The sequence below is a fragment of the Peromyscus eremicus genome, chromosome 4, assembly GCF_949786415.1.
Source record: "Peromyscus eremicus chromosome 4, PerEre_H2_v1, whole genome shotgun sequence".
Taxonomy (NCBI): domain Eukaryota; kingdom Metazoa; phylum Chordata; class Mammalia; order Rodentia; family Cricetidae; genus Peromyscus; species Peromyscus eremicus.
In genome coordinates this window covers 54,942,222-54,958,110 of record NC_081419.1, presented here as the reverse complement: position 1 = coordinate 54,958,110, position 15,889 = coordinate 54,942,222, and the positions used below count along the sequence as shown (strand labels likewise).

Here is a 15,889-nt window from a genome sequence, read left to right as displayed (position 1 = left end):
GACCTTACACACCCCAGATTGCTGTTGACTTTGTAAAGGTGCTAAATGCCTATATTAACCGATGGGTTTTCTCTCTTTTATAGCAACACCTGGACCACCATCTACACCCTGGGTATCTAATGTTACTCGAGAAAGCATCACTGTGGGCTGGCACGAACCAGTGTCCAATGGAGGCAGTGCAGTCACAGGCTACCACTTGGAAATGAAAGACAGAAATAGTATTTTGTGGCAAAAGGCCAACAAAATGATCATCCGTACAACTCACTTCAAAGTCACAACAATCAGTGCTGGACTTATCTATGAATTCAGAGTATATGCAGAAAATGCTGCTGGTATTGGAAAACCCAGCCATCCTTCGGAACCAGTGTTGGCCATTGATGCCTGTGGTATGTATCTGTCATGAGAAGAGCAGTTCTGATAACTTAAAATGTAAATTTCATTTCTTCAAAGCAAGATGAATTGATCTAAGTGCCACTGATCTGCTTTCTCGTTATTGTAGAACCTCCAAGAAATGTTCGGATCACGGATATTTCCAAGAACTCTGTCAACCTTTCATGGCAACAACCAGCTTTTGATGGAGGAAGCAAGATTACAGGCTACATTGTTGAGAGGCGTGACCTTCCAGATGGGAGATGGACCAAGGCCAGCTTCACCAATGTTATTGAGACTCAATTCACCGTCTCTGGCTTGACTCAGAATTCCCAGTATGAATTCCGGGTCTTTGCTAGAAATGCTGTTGGTTCCATCAGCAATCCATCTGAGGTTGTAGGCCCCATCACATGCATTGACTCTTATGGTAAGCGGTTTTCACTCACTGTTTTCTTTAATGACTTTTACCATGTGTTTTCATTAGATTGTGGGAGTAACTATAAACTAGCTGGAATACTTAGGAATATTCTTTAACCACTTCACATCTCCCTTGATTTCACTAAAAATGATAAGATTTTTATTATAGGATATCTAAAGGGCTTTCAAACTTTTAGAAATTTTTTGATTGTCTGAGTTGGCGCTTTCATTCTATTTTAAGTTATCAGACTCAATAATTAACTCACAGCTGCAGCACCACTGAATATTTCTCCGAAGTCCATGAAAGACCACACAGAGTCCTAGATGATGATAGTATTAACAGCTCCTACCACTGACTGAGTGACTGCCAGGAGTGCCCTTCTGTCAGGAATTCACCCCCTTAGTTCAACAACACACATTAATCCACTTTACAAAAATGAGCCTAAAGCTGGGCGGTGGTGGCACATGCCTTTCATCTCAGCACTCAGGAGGCAAAGGCACATGGGTCTCTGAGTTTGAGGCCAGCCTGGTTTACAGACCGAGTTCCAGAATAGCTAGGGCTACACAAAGAAACCCTGTCTTGAAAAATTGCACATGCACGCGCGCACGCGCGCGCGCGTGCGCACACACACACAGACACACACACACACACACACACACAAGCCTAAGGCTTAGAGTGTTTATGTAAAGTTCCCCAAGGTCAATGGTGAGCAGGTGTCTTTGGAGCCCTCTTTATATCATTGTCAGTTCAAAATATAATCCACTCTAAAATAAGTGGCATTCAACTACCAATGACTTGGAAATGAGAATGTCATGAGAGTCAAGTACTCTGTAACACCTTCTAATGGTCTTCCATTTTCAAAAATGGAAGTGAGCCTCTTCAAGTCTGATTAAAAGTATGTACTCGCTCACTCTTGTTGGAAATCCCAGGGCCACTCTTCCTAGTCAGGCTTTGTAGATTCCAAAGTATTTGTTGCACTGTAAGGCCAGTCAGACTTAGTTCTCTATCTCAACAGTCACAAAAAGCCTGGCAGAGCATCTGCTCAGGGGAGATACAGATCTGTGAGTAGAGAACTCAAGCTTCAAGAATGGCATGGACTGCTTACATCTGGATAGTGGAAAGGAAAAGAAATGAACAGGAAGTGGTCAGAAGCAAGGGAAAGAGAGGCTAGAGTCAAAGAAAATGTGTGGTGCTATTTCTTCAGTAATGGTCTCATCCCTGACCCTATTTTCATCCCTGGAATCAAATACCTACCAGAGGTTACATAGAAAGTACTGACTTCCCCATGCAGTTAATGTAGCTATCCTGAGGTCCACAGTCTGTTCAGTCTGTCTTCCCCAGAAAGTGAGTAGGCTCAGACCTGCAGATAGTATACACGACACATGCGTACACAATTAGCAAATGGACAATTGCCTATTTTGAAGTTTCTGCAACTACATTTTTCATCCTCATAAGATTTCAACTGTTTCTTCGTCTGTTTTCTTGCAGGTGGGCCTGTCATTGACTTGCCTCTAGAGTATACAGAAGTTGTCAAATATAGAGCAGGTACATCTGTGAAGCTCAGAGCTGGCATTTCCGGTAAACCCGAGCCCACGATTGAGTGGTACAAAGATGATAAAGAATTACAAACCAATGCATTGGTATGTGTTGAAAATAGCACTGACCTTGCATCTATACTCATCAAAGATGCCAACCGCCTTAATAGTGGAAGCTATGAATTAAAACTAAGGAATGCCATGGGTTCAGCCTCAGCCACCATCAGAGTACAGATCCTTGGTAGGTGCTTAACATGGGCAATGTCATATTTTGTTTACCTAAAGTGTAGTAATTCAGTGTCACTCGGCCTTTTGAAGGCTCTAACATTGCTTTCTTCTTTCATTGGCAGACAAACCAGGACCTCCAGGTGGACCAATTGAATTTAAGACTGTCACTGCAGAAAAGATAACTCTGCTCTGGAGGCCTCCAGCTGATGACGGTGGTGCAAAGATCACTCACTACATCGTGGAAAAACGGGAGACAAGCCGAGTTGTGTGGTCTATGGTGGCTGAAAATCTGGAAGAGTGCATCATCACAACTACCAAAATTATCAAAGGCAATGAGTACATCTTCCGAGTCCGAGCTGTGAACAAATATGGAATTGGCGAGCCGCTGGAATCTGATCCAGTTGTCGCCAAGAATGCCTTTGGTGAGCTATAGCTTCATCAAAAAACTAAAAGACATGAAAAAAACATTCACAGATATAAGATATTCTGGTAGCTTATGAATGTTTTCTTAAAATGATTTTCTTTTGCGCCTCATCTTGTCTCATTACTATCCTTTCCACAAGACAGACACTGTCACTACTAAACTAGTAATTTAGACAGAATTTAAAGGTGAGAAAGTAGAACCTGTTGAACCTTTAAACTCATCTCTTCTTTCCTTCCTAGTTACACCCGGACCACCAAGCATACCAGAGGTGACAAAGACCACCAAGAATTCGATGACTGTTGTCTGGAACAGGCCAACTGTAGATGGTGGTAGTGAAATAAATGGCTATTTCCTTGAAAAGCGAGACAAGAAGAGTCTGGCATGGCTTAAAGTACTAAAGGAGACCATTCGTGACACCAGACAGAAGGTGACCGGACTCACTGAAAACAGTGACTATCAGTATCGGGTCTGTGCTGTAAACGCTGCTGGAATGGGTCCATTCTCCGAACCCTCCGACTTCTATAAGGCTGCCGATCCTGTTGGTAAGTACCCGCATACACCCATCTTTGCTTGTCTTTCGTGTGACTGAATTGCAGATGATTGTGTAATCACTACATTGTAAATGGCCATTCCAGATCCTCCAGGCCCACCTGCCAAGATAAGAATTGCAGATTCAACTAAATCATCCATCACTCTTGGCTGGAGTAAGCCTGTCTACGATGGGGGCAGTGAGGTTACCGGATATGTCATTGAGATGAGACAAGGAGAAGAGGAGGAATGGACTATTGTCTCTACCAGGGGAGAGGTCAGAACTACAGAATATGTGGTCTCTAACCTGAAACCTGGAGTCAATTACTATTTCCAAGTATCAGCAGTAAACTGTGCTGGCCAAGGAGAACCTATAACAATGACTGAACCCGCACAGGCTAAAGACATCCTTGGTATGTACAACCACTGTGACGATGCGTTGTTGTCTTATTAAGAGTTCTAGGCGAAGACTCATTTTCTTTTAAAAATCACTGTAAATGTCCATTTTGTGTCTACAGAGGAACCAGAAATCGACCTGGATGTGGCTCTCAGAACATCTGTTATCGCTAAAGCTGGTGAAGATGTGCAAATACTGATTCCCTTTAAAGGCAGACCGCCCCCTACTGTCACCTGGAGGAAAGACGAGAAGAATCTTGGCAGTGATGCCAGATACAACATCCAAAACACCGATTCATCGTCCTTACTTGTTATTCCTCAAGTGACTCGCAATGACACAGGAAAATACATCCTGACGATAGAAAACGGAGTGGGCCAGCCAAAATCCTCCACTGTGAGTGTTAAAGTACTCGATACACCAGCTGCCTGCCAGAAGCTACAGGTGAAACATGTTTCCCTAGGCACGGTCACGTTGCTATGGGATCCACCTCTCATCGATGGAGGGTCTCCCATCATTAATTATGTCATTGAAAAGAGAGATGCCACAAAGAGAACATGGTCTGTTGTGTCACACAAGTGTTCCGGCACATCCTTTAAGGTAACCGACTTATCAGAGAAGACTCCATTCTTCTTCAGAGTTCTTGCAGAAAATGAAATTGGAATTGGGGAGCCCTGTGAGACTACAGAGCCTGTGAAGGCTGCTGAGGTCCCAGCACCTATCCGTGACCTCTCCATGAAAGATTCTACAAAGACATCTGTTGTCCTGAGCTGGACCAAACCTGACTTCGATGGCGGGAGCATCATCACAGACTATGTTGTGGAAAGGAAGGGCAAAGGCGAACAAGCCTGGTCACACGCTGGCATCAGTAAGACCTGCGAGATTGAGATTGGACAGCTTAAAGAGCAATCCGTCTTGGAATTCCGAGTGTCCGCTAGAAATGAGAAAGGACAGAGTGACCCTGTCACGATTGGGCCACTGACAGTGAAGGAGCTTGTAATTACGCCTGAAGTTGACTTGTCAGAAATCCCAGGTGCACAAATATCTGTGAGAATCGGACATAATGTCCACCTTGAGTTACCTTATAAAGGAAAACCCAAGCCATCCATCAGCTGGCTGAAAGACGGTTTGCCACTGAAAGAAAGTGAATACGTTCGTTTCAGTAAAACAGAAAACAAAATTACCTTGAGTATTAAGAATGTAAAGAAGGAGCACGGGGGGAAATACACTGTTATTCTCGACAATGCAGTATGTAGAAACTCATTCCCCATTACAGTCATCACCCTTGGCCCGCCATCAAAGCCCAAAGGGCCCATTCGATTTGATGAAATCAAGGCTGACAGTGCCATCATGTCATGGGACGTACCTGAAGATGATGGAGGAGGAGAAATTACTTGTTACAGCATTGAGAAGCGGGAAGCTTCACAAACTAATTGGAAGATGGTGTGTTCAAGTGTCGCCAGGACAACTTTCAAAGTTTCCAATCTGGTCAAAGACTCTGAATACCAGTTTAGAGTTAGAGCAGAAAATAGATATGGAGTGAGCGAGCCACTTGTCTCGAATATTATCGTGGCAAAACACCAATTCAGGATTCCTGGCCCTCCAGGAAAACCAGTCATATACAATGTGACCTCAGATGGCATGTCACTAACTTGGGATGCACCAGTTTATGATGGTGGTTCAGAAGTGACGGGATTCCATGTTGAAAGGAAAGAAAGAAACAGCATCCTCTGGCAAAGGGTTAACACATCACCAATATCTGGAAGAGAATATAGAGCAACTGGCTTAATAGAAGGACTGGACTACCAGTTCCGTGTATATGCTGAGAACTCTGCTGGTCTAAGCTCACCCAGTGACCCAAGCAAGTTTACATTAGCTGTTTCTCCAGTGGGTAAGTCACTGTTATTCACATATATTTAATTAAGCAACCAACTATATTAGCAATAAATACATCAAACACTGCTTCTCTTGCAGAAGTCACCCTCTTGGCTCTATCTCCTTGTCATGTAAGGCTAGAGGGATGGTTTGAACTCTATCTAATAAAGTAATTTAGAATTCTTTGAAAGACCATGAAGCAGAAAGTTGAAATGTGCCTGCAAGGTTTATCCATGTTGTTTTATTTTATTGGTAATTAAAAGATGATTACCGATATAGCATCGTATTTAACTTCCCTGTACTTTTTCAGACCCACCTGGCACTCCTGATTATATTGATGTCACCCGGGAAACCATCACACTTAAATGGAACCCACCTTTGCGTGATGGGGGAAGCAAGATAGTGGCCTACAGCATTGAGAAACGGCAAGGAAGTGATCGCTGGGTACGCTGCAACTTCACTGACGTCAGTGAATGTCAGTACACCGTTACAGGACTTAGTCCTGGGGATCGGTACGAGTTCAGAATCATTGCAAGAAACGCTGTCGGAACTATAAGCCCACCCTCACAGTCTTCTGGCCTCATCATGACAAGAGATGAAAACGGTAAGCATTTCCACCTGGTTTCCATTGTGAAAAAGAGTAGTCACGTTAAAAAAAAAAAAAATGTTTTTGGCTTCCGGTCTGTAAAAGGGGACAGAGGTCATTTTCTATAGATTAGCTAAGGCAGTCACGTGGATTGTAGCAGGCTTTCTCAAATGCAGTTGGACTTTCCTTTGTGGGATTACCAGCTCCCCGATAATGACATGGAGACAGTGTTAATCATGAAAGCTTGGGCTTTGGCTTAGGCTCTTCCCTAACTAGCTCTTAATACTAAATTAACCTGCTTTTATTAATCTATATTTTGTTGTGTGGCTTTCACCTTTCCTCATTATGGCGAGTCCAACTTGCTCCCAATCTGCTGGTAAAATCCATGTACCTAGATTCCTTCTCCTTTTCCTCTCTCTCCCAGGAAATCCCACCTATCCTCTCCTGGCTAGCTGTTGACCAGTCAGCTCTTTATTAAACCAATCAGAAAGCGTCTTGGCAAAGACATACCTTCACAGTGTACAAAAAGATTATCCCACAACACTGGATAAATGAAGTCCTTTTTGATATCAGTTATTGACCACTATGTCTGTTATTTTATGCCATTCCCATGTAAATATCAAGCAAGAAGGAATGAGTTTTTACGTTTGTAGTCTTAGCCATTTATAGTAAATTAAATGGTTCCTAGGAATAGCTGCCTATCTATACCAGTTATTCACAAATGCAATACATATGAAGCAATCCAATCATTATGCGCTTGTGCGAAGCTATTGGCTTCCCCCAGGAACTTGCTTGGATATGTAATACTATTAGGAAGTAAAGACTGGCAAATGTTGCAGTTTTCTACAAAGGGCAATGCAAAGGAAACACATGCCAGGAGTAACAACGGGAATAATTTAATAGTGGAGAAACGTTTAATGCTGCAGTCTAAACTCTCAATCACTAGTTCCTTTCAAAATGGCCTTTGGTGTCATGGAAATGATCACCTTCCCAGGATTTATGATGTGGTCCTAATGAAAATTATGTTTGTAGCCAGGCAGTGGTGGCACATGCCTTTAATCCCAGCACTCGAGAGGCAGAGCCAGGGGAATTTCTGTGAGTTCGAGGCCAGCCTGGTCTACAGAGTGAGTTCCAGGAAAGGCACCAAAACTACACAGAGAAACCCTGTCTCAAAAAAAAAGAAAGAAAGAAAGAAAGAAAGAAAGAAAGAAAGAAAGAAAGAAAGAAAGAAAGAAAGAAAGAAAGAAAGAAAGAAAGAAAGAAAAGAAAAAGAAAACTGTGTCTGTGTTATGTCTTTATTAAGTTAAATTAATAAGTATTGTTCTGCTCTTTTACAGTTCCACCAACAGTAGAGTTTGGCCCCGAGTACTTCGATGGTCTTGTTATTAAGTCTGGAGACAGCCTTAGAATCAAAGCTTTGGTCCAAGGGCGACCAGTACCAAGAGTCACTTGGTTCAAAGACGGAGTTGAAATTGAGAGGAGAATGAACATGGAGATAACTGATGTTCTTGGCTCTACCAGCCTCTTTGTGAGAGATGCAACTCGAGATCATCGTGGTGTTTATACAGTGGAAGCCAAAAATGTGTCTGGTTCTACAAAAGCAGAAGTTACTGTGAAAGTACAAGGTATTTTAAAATAATTCAGTATGATTTATGGCACTTGGGCTAGGGATATGGCTAATTTTACTTCAGTGGACAAGAAAAGAGAAAGTAATTCTCAAAACTTTTCCTTCCAGATACACCCGGAAAGGTAGTCGGGCCAATAAGATTCACTAATATTACTGGTGAGAAGATGACCTTGTGGTGGGATGCACCCCTCAACGATGGCTGCTCTCCTGTCACCCATTACATCATTGAAAAACGGGAGACCAGCAGACTTGCGTGGGCATTAATTGAGGATAACTGCGAAGCCCACAGTTACACTGCCATTAAACTAATAACCGGCAATGAGTATCAGTTCCGCGTTTCTGCAGCTAACAAGTTTGGTGTTGGCCGGCCACTTGAGTCTGACCCTGTGGTTGCTCAGATACAATACAGTAAGTTTCCAGTTCTACTAAATGGTGTCATGTCATGAGATTAACGTTCTAAGCAAACGAATCTAACTGGTTTTCCCCTTTTACAGCCATTCCGGATGCCCCTGGAATTCCAGAACCTAGCAATGTAACAGGCAACAGCATCACCCTGACCTGGACAAGGCCAGAATCAGACGGTGGCAATGAGATTCAACACTACATCCTCGAAAGAAGAGAAAAGAAAAGCACAAGATGGGTGAAAGTGATCAGCAAACGACCAATCTCTGAGACAAGATTCAAAGTCACTGGTCTGGTAGAAGGCAACGAGTATGAATTCCATGTCATGGCTGAAAATGCTGCGGGTGTAGGACCAGCCAGTGGAATTTCAAGACTCATCAAATGTAGAGAGCCCGTTAACCCACCAAGTGCTCCCGCAGTGGTCAAAGTGACGGACACGTCGAAGACAACTGTGAGCTTAGAATGGGCCAGGCCGGTCTTCGATGGCGGGATGGAGATAATTGGGTACATAATAGAAATGTGCAAAGCTGACTTAGGGGACTGGCACAAAGTAAACACGGAGCCGTGTGTGAAAACAAGATACACAGTCACTGATCTACAGGCAGGTGAAGAATACAAATTCCGGGTGAGTGCCGTCAACGGCGCTGGGAAAGGAGACAGCTGCGAGGTGACGGGCACAATCCAAGCAGTCGATCGGTTATCCGCTCCTGAGTTGGACATTGATGCAAACTTCAAGCAGACTCACATTGTTAGAGCAGGAGCTAGCATTCGACTCTTCATTGCCTACAAGGGTAGACCTACTCCTACAGCCGTATGGAGCAAGCCTGACTCTAACCTTAGCATTCGGGCTGATGTCCACACAACCGACTCCTTCAGCACCCTCACTGTGGAAAATTGCAACAGAAATGATGCAGGGAAATACACATTCACCGTGGAAAACAACAGTGGTAGAAAATCGATAACATTCACCGTGAAGGTGCTAGACTCTCCAGGGCCACCCGGTCCAATTACCTTCAAAGATGTGACCCGGGGATCTGCTACACTGATGTGGGATGCCCCTCTCCTTGATGGTGGTGCCCGAATCCATCACTACGTGATAGAGAAACGAGAAGCGAGTCGCCGTAGCTGGCAGGTGGTCAGTGAAAAATGCACTCGCCAGATTCTCAAAGTCAGCGATCTGACAGAAGGTGTTCCGTACTATTTCCGTGTTTCTGCTGAAAATGAGTACGGCGTTGGTGAGCCCTATGAAATGCCAGAACCAATTGTAGCCACAGAACAGCCTGCTCCACCTAGGAGACTTGATGTCGTGGACACTAGCAAATCCTCTGCAGTCTTAGCTTGGCTTAAACCTGACCATGATGGAGGCAGTCGGATCACCAGCTACCTGCTTGAAATGAGACAAAAGGGGTCTGACTTCTGGGTTGAAGCTGGTCACACCAAACAGCTGACTTTCACAGTGGAGCGCCTCGTTGAGAACACCGAATATGAATTCCGGGTGAAAGCCAAGAATGATGCTGGCTACAGTGAACCCAGAGAAGCCTTCTCATCGGTCATCATCAAGGAGCCTCAAATTGAGCCCACTGCTGATCTCACCGGAATCACCAATCAGCTCATAACTTGCAAGGCTGGAAGCACATTTACCATTGACGTGCCAATCAGTGGTCGTCCTGCCCCCAAGGTAACATGGAAACTAGAAGAAATGAGACTCAAGGAGACAGACCGAATGAGCATCACAACAACAAAAGACAGGACCACCCTGACTGTAAAGGACAGCATGAGAGGTGACTCTGGCAGATACTTCCTGACCCTGGAAAATACAGCTGGTGTTAAAACATTTACTATCACAGTTGTGGTCATTGGAAGGCCAGGGCCAGTAACTGGTCCCATTGAGGTCTCGTCTGTCTCGGCTGAATCATGCGTCCTATCATGGACCGAGCCCAAAGATGATGGAGGCACAGACATTACTAACTACATAGTTGAAAAGCGCGAGTCAGGTACAACGGCCTGGCAGCTTGTCAACTCCAGCGTGAAACGCACTCAGATCAAAGTCACTCACCTCACGAAATACAAAGAATACTGTTTCCGTGTCAGCTCCGAGAACAGATTTGGGGTCAGCAAGCCTCTGGAATCAGCACCCATCGTGGCCGAACATCCATTTGGTAAGAAAAATAAAAACCAAATTTCAAAGTCTGTTGAAAATATTTTCAAATATCTCCACTGAATTTTTTAAAACTGCGTTCCTTCCATATTCCTGTCTCTATTTAGTTCCACCAAGTGCTCCTACCAGACCTGAGGTCTACTATGTGTCTGCCAATGCCATGTCAATTCGCTGGGAAGAACCCTACCACGATGGGGGCAGCAAAATCGTTGGCTATTGGGTCGAGAAGAAAGAACGGAACACCATTCTCTGGGTGAAGGAAAACAAAGTGCCGTGTTCAGAGTGCAACTACAAAGTGACAGGCTTAGTAGAAGGACTGGAGTATCAGTTCAGAACATATGCGCTCAATGCCGCAGGCGTCAGCAAGGCCAGTGAAGCTTCGAGACCCATCATGGCTCAAAACCCAGTCGGTACGTCTAAGATTCTAAAGGTATATTTTCTACTCTTCCTGGTCTTAGAACCTCGTATTTCTAACCTTCTTTTATATCCCTTCCAGATCCACCAGGTAGACCAGAAGTGACAGATGTCACAAGGTCAACGGTGTCACTAATTTGGTCGGCCCCGGTGTATGACGGAGGCAGCAAAGTTGTGGGCTACATCATTGAACGGAAGCCGGTCAGTGAAGTTGGAGATGGCCGCTGGCTGAAGTGCAACTATACCATCGTCTCTGACAATTTCTTCACTGTGACCGCTCTCAGTGAAGGGGACACCTACGAATTCCGTGTGTTGGCCAAGAACGCAGCAGGTGTGATTAGCAAAGGCTCTGAATCTACAGGCCCTGTCACTTGCAGAGATGAATACGGTAAGAAACGGTCACTGCTTTCCCCTCATCTTACGACACGTAAGTGGATATCCCAACTGTCAGATATTCATTCAGATTTATCTTGCCTATGAACAGCGCCACCCAAAGCTGAATTAGACGCCAGGTTACAAGGTGATCTGGTGACCATCAGAGCTGGTTCAGATCTTGTTCTTGATGCTGCCGTTGGTGGCAAACCTGAACCCAAAATCATCTGGACCAAAGGAGACAAGGAACTAGATCTCTGTGAAAAGGTCTCTCTACAGTACACTGGCAAGCGAGCAACTGCCGTGATCAAGTACTGTGACAGAAGCGACAGTGGAAAATACACCCTGACAGTCAAGAACGCCAGTGGGACCAAGTCTGTGTCCGTCATGGTCAAAGTTCTCGGTAAGTACATCAAAGGCACTTTTTTTTTTTTTTTTTTTTTTTTTGGCATCATGAAACTTTCAAATGCGCTGTTCATCACGACTTGTCACCCTGCCTGTTTCAGACTCCCCTGGCCCATGTGGGAAACTCACCGTCAGCAGAGTAACCGAGGAGAAGTGCACATTAGCCTGGAGCCTTCCTCAGGAAGACGGCGGAGCTGAAATAACGCACTACATCGTAGAGAGGCGTGAGACGAGCAGGCTCAACTGGGTGATTGTTGAAGGAGAGTGCCTAACTGTGTCCTACGTCGTTACCAGACTCATCAAGAACAATGAATACACGTTCCGAGTGAGGGCAGTGAACAAATACGGCCTTGGTGTGCCGGTCGAGTCGGAGCCAATTGTGGCCAGGAATTCTTTCAGTGAGTATTGACTTTTTAAGACACTCTGGTGATTAAAATGTTAGTGAATCAATGAAGAGGAGTAGAAAGGCTCATAGTGATTGTGTACAATCCTGATCCTTCTCATTTGCATTAAATACGAACAGCAATTCCATCACAACCTGGCATACCAGAAGAAGTTGGGGCCGGCAAAGAGCACATCATTATTCAGTGGACGAAACCTGAATCCGATGGCGGCAATGAAATCAGCAACTACCTGGTGGACAAACGTGAGAAAAAGAGCTTGCGCTGGACACGTGTCAACAAAGACTACGTGGTATATGACACCAGGCTGAAGGTGACCAGCCTGATGGAAGGTTGTGACTATCAGTTCCGGGTAACTGCAGTGAACGCTGCTGGTAACAGCGAACCCAGTGAAGCCTCCAACTTCATCTCATGCAGAGAGCCATCATGTGAGTCCTGAGAGTCAGACAGTTAACCCCATGCCAGCCAAGACCATAGGACAAAAATGTTCCAATGTGGTATCCCCGGGAACTTCAGAATTCATGAACAGCATATACCTAGTATAGATTTTTATTACTACTGTGATCTTGAAATAGACATATAGCACTTTAACTGTTACTTATATTAGTGGTAGCAGTTAGCATTGCTGAAAACTGTTACAGTATTTGTCTGGTTTGTGAAAAGCAATAAGTTGTTTTATTATCAGTGTGAGATATATATCGTAAGTCTTGTAAGAGAGTGAAAAAATAAGTTCTACTGATAAGTATTGAGCAGGAAAATAACAAAGTCCATTTTGAGAAGAGGCTTAGGGGGACATAAAGTCCCCTAAAAAATAAGGATTATATGGCCTTCAAAAATAACATAAAGGCTTTTCTAGAGTTTGAGCCCAAGAGCTAAAAGGAGTAAGCCCCTGGGACTAAAGAGGGGAAAGACAGGATCAGATTCCTGCATTCATTAGACATATAGAGGGGATGTGTGATATTAATCCAGTGAAAGAAGAGCAACTGAAGAAAAGTCCCTGAGAACGAGCTAAGAAAGGAACTGAGCTAAGAGAGAGTATACCACCTTTGCTAGCCAATGTGAGAGAAAGAAAGAGATGCATCCCCAGAGGAATTAAATCTTGAAATAATTAGTGAAAATGTAGCATAAGTGTTGTCCTAGAGTATTCAAAAAATTAAAATCCTGTTACAACGAGGGTCTTGGAAAGTCTTGAATGCCTCTGTGAGTCTTGAAAACACGACTGTGATTCCCAACTCTTCTTATTTGTGTGATGCCTCTATCTCACTTTTAAATTTCAGACACCCCTGGACCACCTTCCGCTCCAAGAGTTGTGGATACCACCAAGCGCAGTATCAGTTTGGCATGGACCAAGCCCATGTATGATGGTGGTGCTGACATCATAGGATATGTCCTGGAAATGCAGGAGAAGGACACTGATCAATGGTGCCGAGTGCATACAAACGCCACAATAAGGAACAACGAATTCACTGTGCCAGACCTTAAAATGGGTCAGAAATACTCTTTCAGGGTTGCTGCTGTGAACGTGAAGGGTATGAGTGAGTACAGCGAAGCACTTGCTGAGATTGAGCCCGTGGAAAGACTAGGTATTTAACATCGAAACTTGCACATGAATTGTTTTCCCGTCCCACCTGTGCATGAATTAATTACCTTTTGACATCTGCTTTCCAGAAATACCAGATCTTGAGCTTGCAGACGATCTGAAGAAGACTGTAACTATCAGGGCCGGAGCCTCATTGCGCCTGATGGTGTCTGTATCTGGAAGACCATCTCCTGTCATCACATGGAGCAAGAAAGGCATTGACCTCGCCAATCGGGCAATTATTGACAACACGGAGAGCTACTCTTTACTCATTGTGGACAAAGTTAATCGATATGATGCTGGAAAATACACAATCGAAGCTGAAAACCAATCCGGCAAGAAGTCGGCAACGGTCCTTGTTAAAGTCTATGGTAAGTCGTTTTCTTAAAGTTGAGCTGAGCTGTGCGTAGAGACCTCAAAAGGTACACCTTGGTGTATTATTGATTACCTCACTAGAGGAAACCTACATTGATTCTATTTCTCCTGTAATTAAAAAAGTATCAGTAAGCATGAATCTTTTCTTCTGACCTTTTTTTTTTAAAGATACTCCTGGTCCCTGTCCTTCAGTGAGTGTTAAGGAAGTCTCAAGAGATTCTGTGACCATCACTTGGGAAATCCCTACCATTGATGGTGGGGCTCCAGTCAATAATTACATTATTGAGAAGCGAGAAGCCGCCATGAGGGCATTCAAAACAGTAACCACTAAATGCAGCAAGACTCTTTACCGAATATCTGGCCTTGTAGAAGGAACCATGTACTACTTCAGAGTGCTTCCAGAGAATATCTATGGCATCGGAGAGCCTTGTGAAACATCAGATGCAGTTCTCATCTCTGAAGTACCTTTGGTGCCCACAAAACTAGAAGTGGTTGACGTCACCAAATCCACCGTCACCCTCGCCTGGGAAAAGCCACTCTATGATGGGGGAAGTCGGCTCACTGGCTATGTTCTTGAGGCCTGCAAAGCTGGTACAGAGAGATGGATGAAAGTTGTCACTTTGAAACCCACAGTCTTAGAGCACACTGTTATCTCCTTGAATGAAGGTGAACAGTACTTGTTTAGAGTGAGGGCACAAAATCAGAAAGGTGTGTCAGAACCAAGAGAGATCGTTACAGCTGTGACTGTACAAGACCTCAGAGGTAGGTACTGAACGCCCATATCATAGTAAAAACAAATGAAAACATTGAGGAGTCAAGACACTTCATCTTCAGAAATTGTATGTAAAAATAAATGCCTGATTTCTTTCTCACAGTGTTGCCAACAATTGACCTTTCTACAATGCCTCAAAAGACCATCCATGTCCCAGCTGGCAGACCCATTGAGCTGGTGATCCCTATTGCTGGCCGTCCACCTCCTACTGCTTCTTGGTTCTTTGCTGGTTCGAAACTGAGAGAATCAGAGCGTGTCACCGTTGAAACCCACGCTAAAGTCACCAAGTTAACCATCCGTGAAACAACCATAAGAGACACTGGAGAATACACACTCGAACTGAAGAATGTTACTGGAACTACCTCCGAGACCATCAAAGTTATCATTCTTGGTAAGGATGTGTGACCAAGTTACAATTTAGTCGTTAATGGTCGAGCACCGATTTTGATTTGCAGTAAAAATTCACCTCCTGATTTCTCTGTCTTTCACAGACAAGCCTGGTCCACCGACTGGGCCCATCAAGATTGATGAAATTGATGCTACATCAGTTACCATTTCCTGGGAACCACCTGAACTGGATGGTGGTGCTCCCCTCAGTGGCTACGTGGTAGAACAACGTGATGCTCATCGTCCGGGCTGGCTGCCAGTTTCAGAATCAGTGACAAGACCAACATTTAAGTTTACCAGACTCACAGAAGGAAATGAATATGTGTTCCGGGTAGCCGCCACCAACCGCTTTGGGATTGGCTCTTACTTGCAGTCTGAGGTCATAGAATGCCGAAGCAGCATCAGTAAGTTCTTGAACTTGTCCACCACGTTCCCTATATCTGAATTTCCACTCAGTGTGAAGAAAAACAGCCTGTAAAATTATGCCCTGGGTTTTCCTAAGGTTTCTAAACAGTATTGCTTGGCAGCTCTCAACAGTGTTAGCTTTTTTTTTTTTTTTTAATTTCTTTACTTGGTTGAAAGAAAATGAAAAAGAGGGACTGGAGAGGTGGCTCAGTAGTTAAGAACACTGGCTGCTCTT

General features: G+C 44.2%; 1 protein-coding gene across 1 annotated transcript in view; it reads left to right on the top strand.

The window, feature by feature from the left end:
• Ttn (titin) overlaps positions 1–15,889 on the top strand; it is a 272,282-nt gene that overhangs the window by 240,947 nt on the left and 15,446 nt on the right. The window contains 21 exon segments of the mRNA XM_059260758.1: positions 84–386; positions 500–796; positions 2,276–2,563; positions 2,673–2,972; positions 3,214–3,516; positions 3,610–3,915; positions 4,021–5,787; positions 6,082–6,375; positions 7,695–7,982; positions 8,093–8,392; positions 8,479–10,545; positions 10,652–10,954; positions 11,041–11,346; positions 11,443–11,733; positions 11,837–12,133; positions 12,259–12,564; positions 13,414–13,719; positions 13,805–14,086; positions 14,259–14,852; positions 14,966–15,253; positions 15,354–15,653. Of these exon segments, the coding sequence (XP_059116741.1) occupies positions 84–386; positions 500–796; positions 2,276–2,563; positions 2,673–2,972; positions 3,214–3,516; positions 3,610–3,915; positions 4,021–5,787; positions 6,082–6,375; positions 7,695–7,982; positions 8,093–8,392; positions 8,479–10,545; positions 10,652–10,954; positions 11,041–11,346; positions 11,443–11,733; positions 11,837–12,133; positions 12,259–12,564; positions 13,414–13,719; positions 13,805–14,086; positions 14,259–14,852; positions 14,966–15,253; positions 15,354–15,653 (9,786 nt within the window).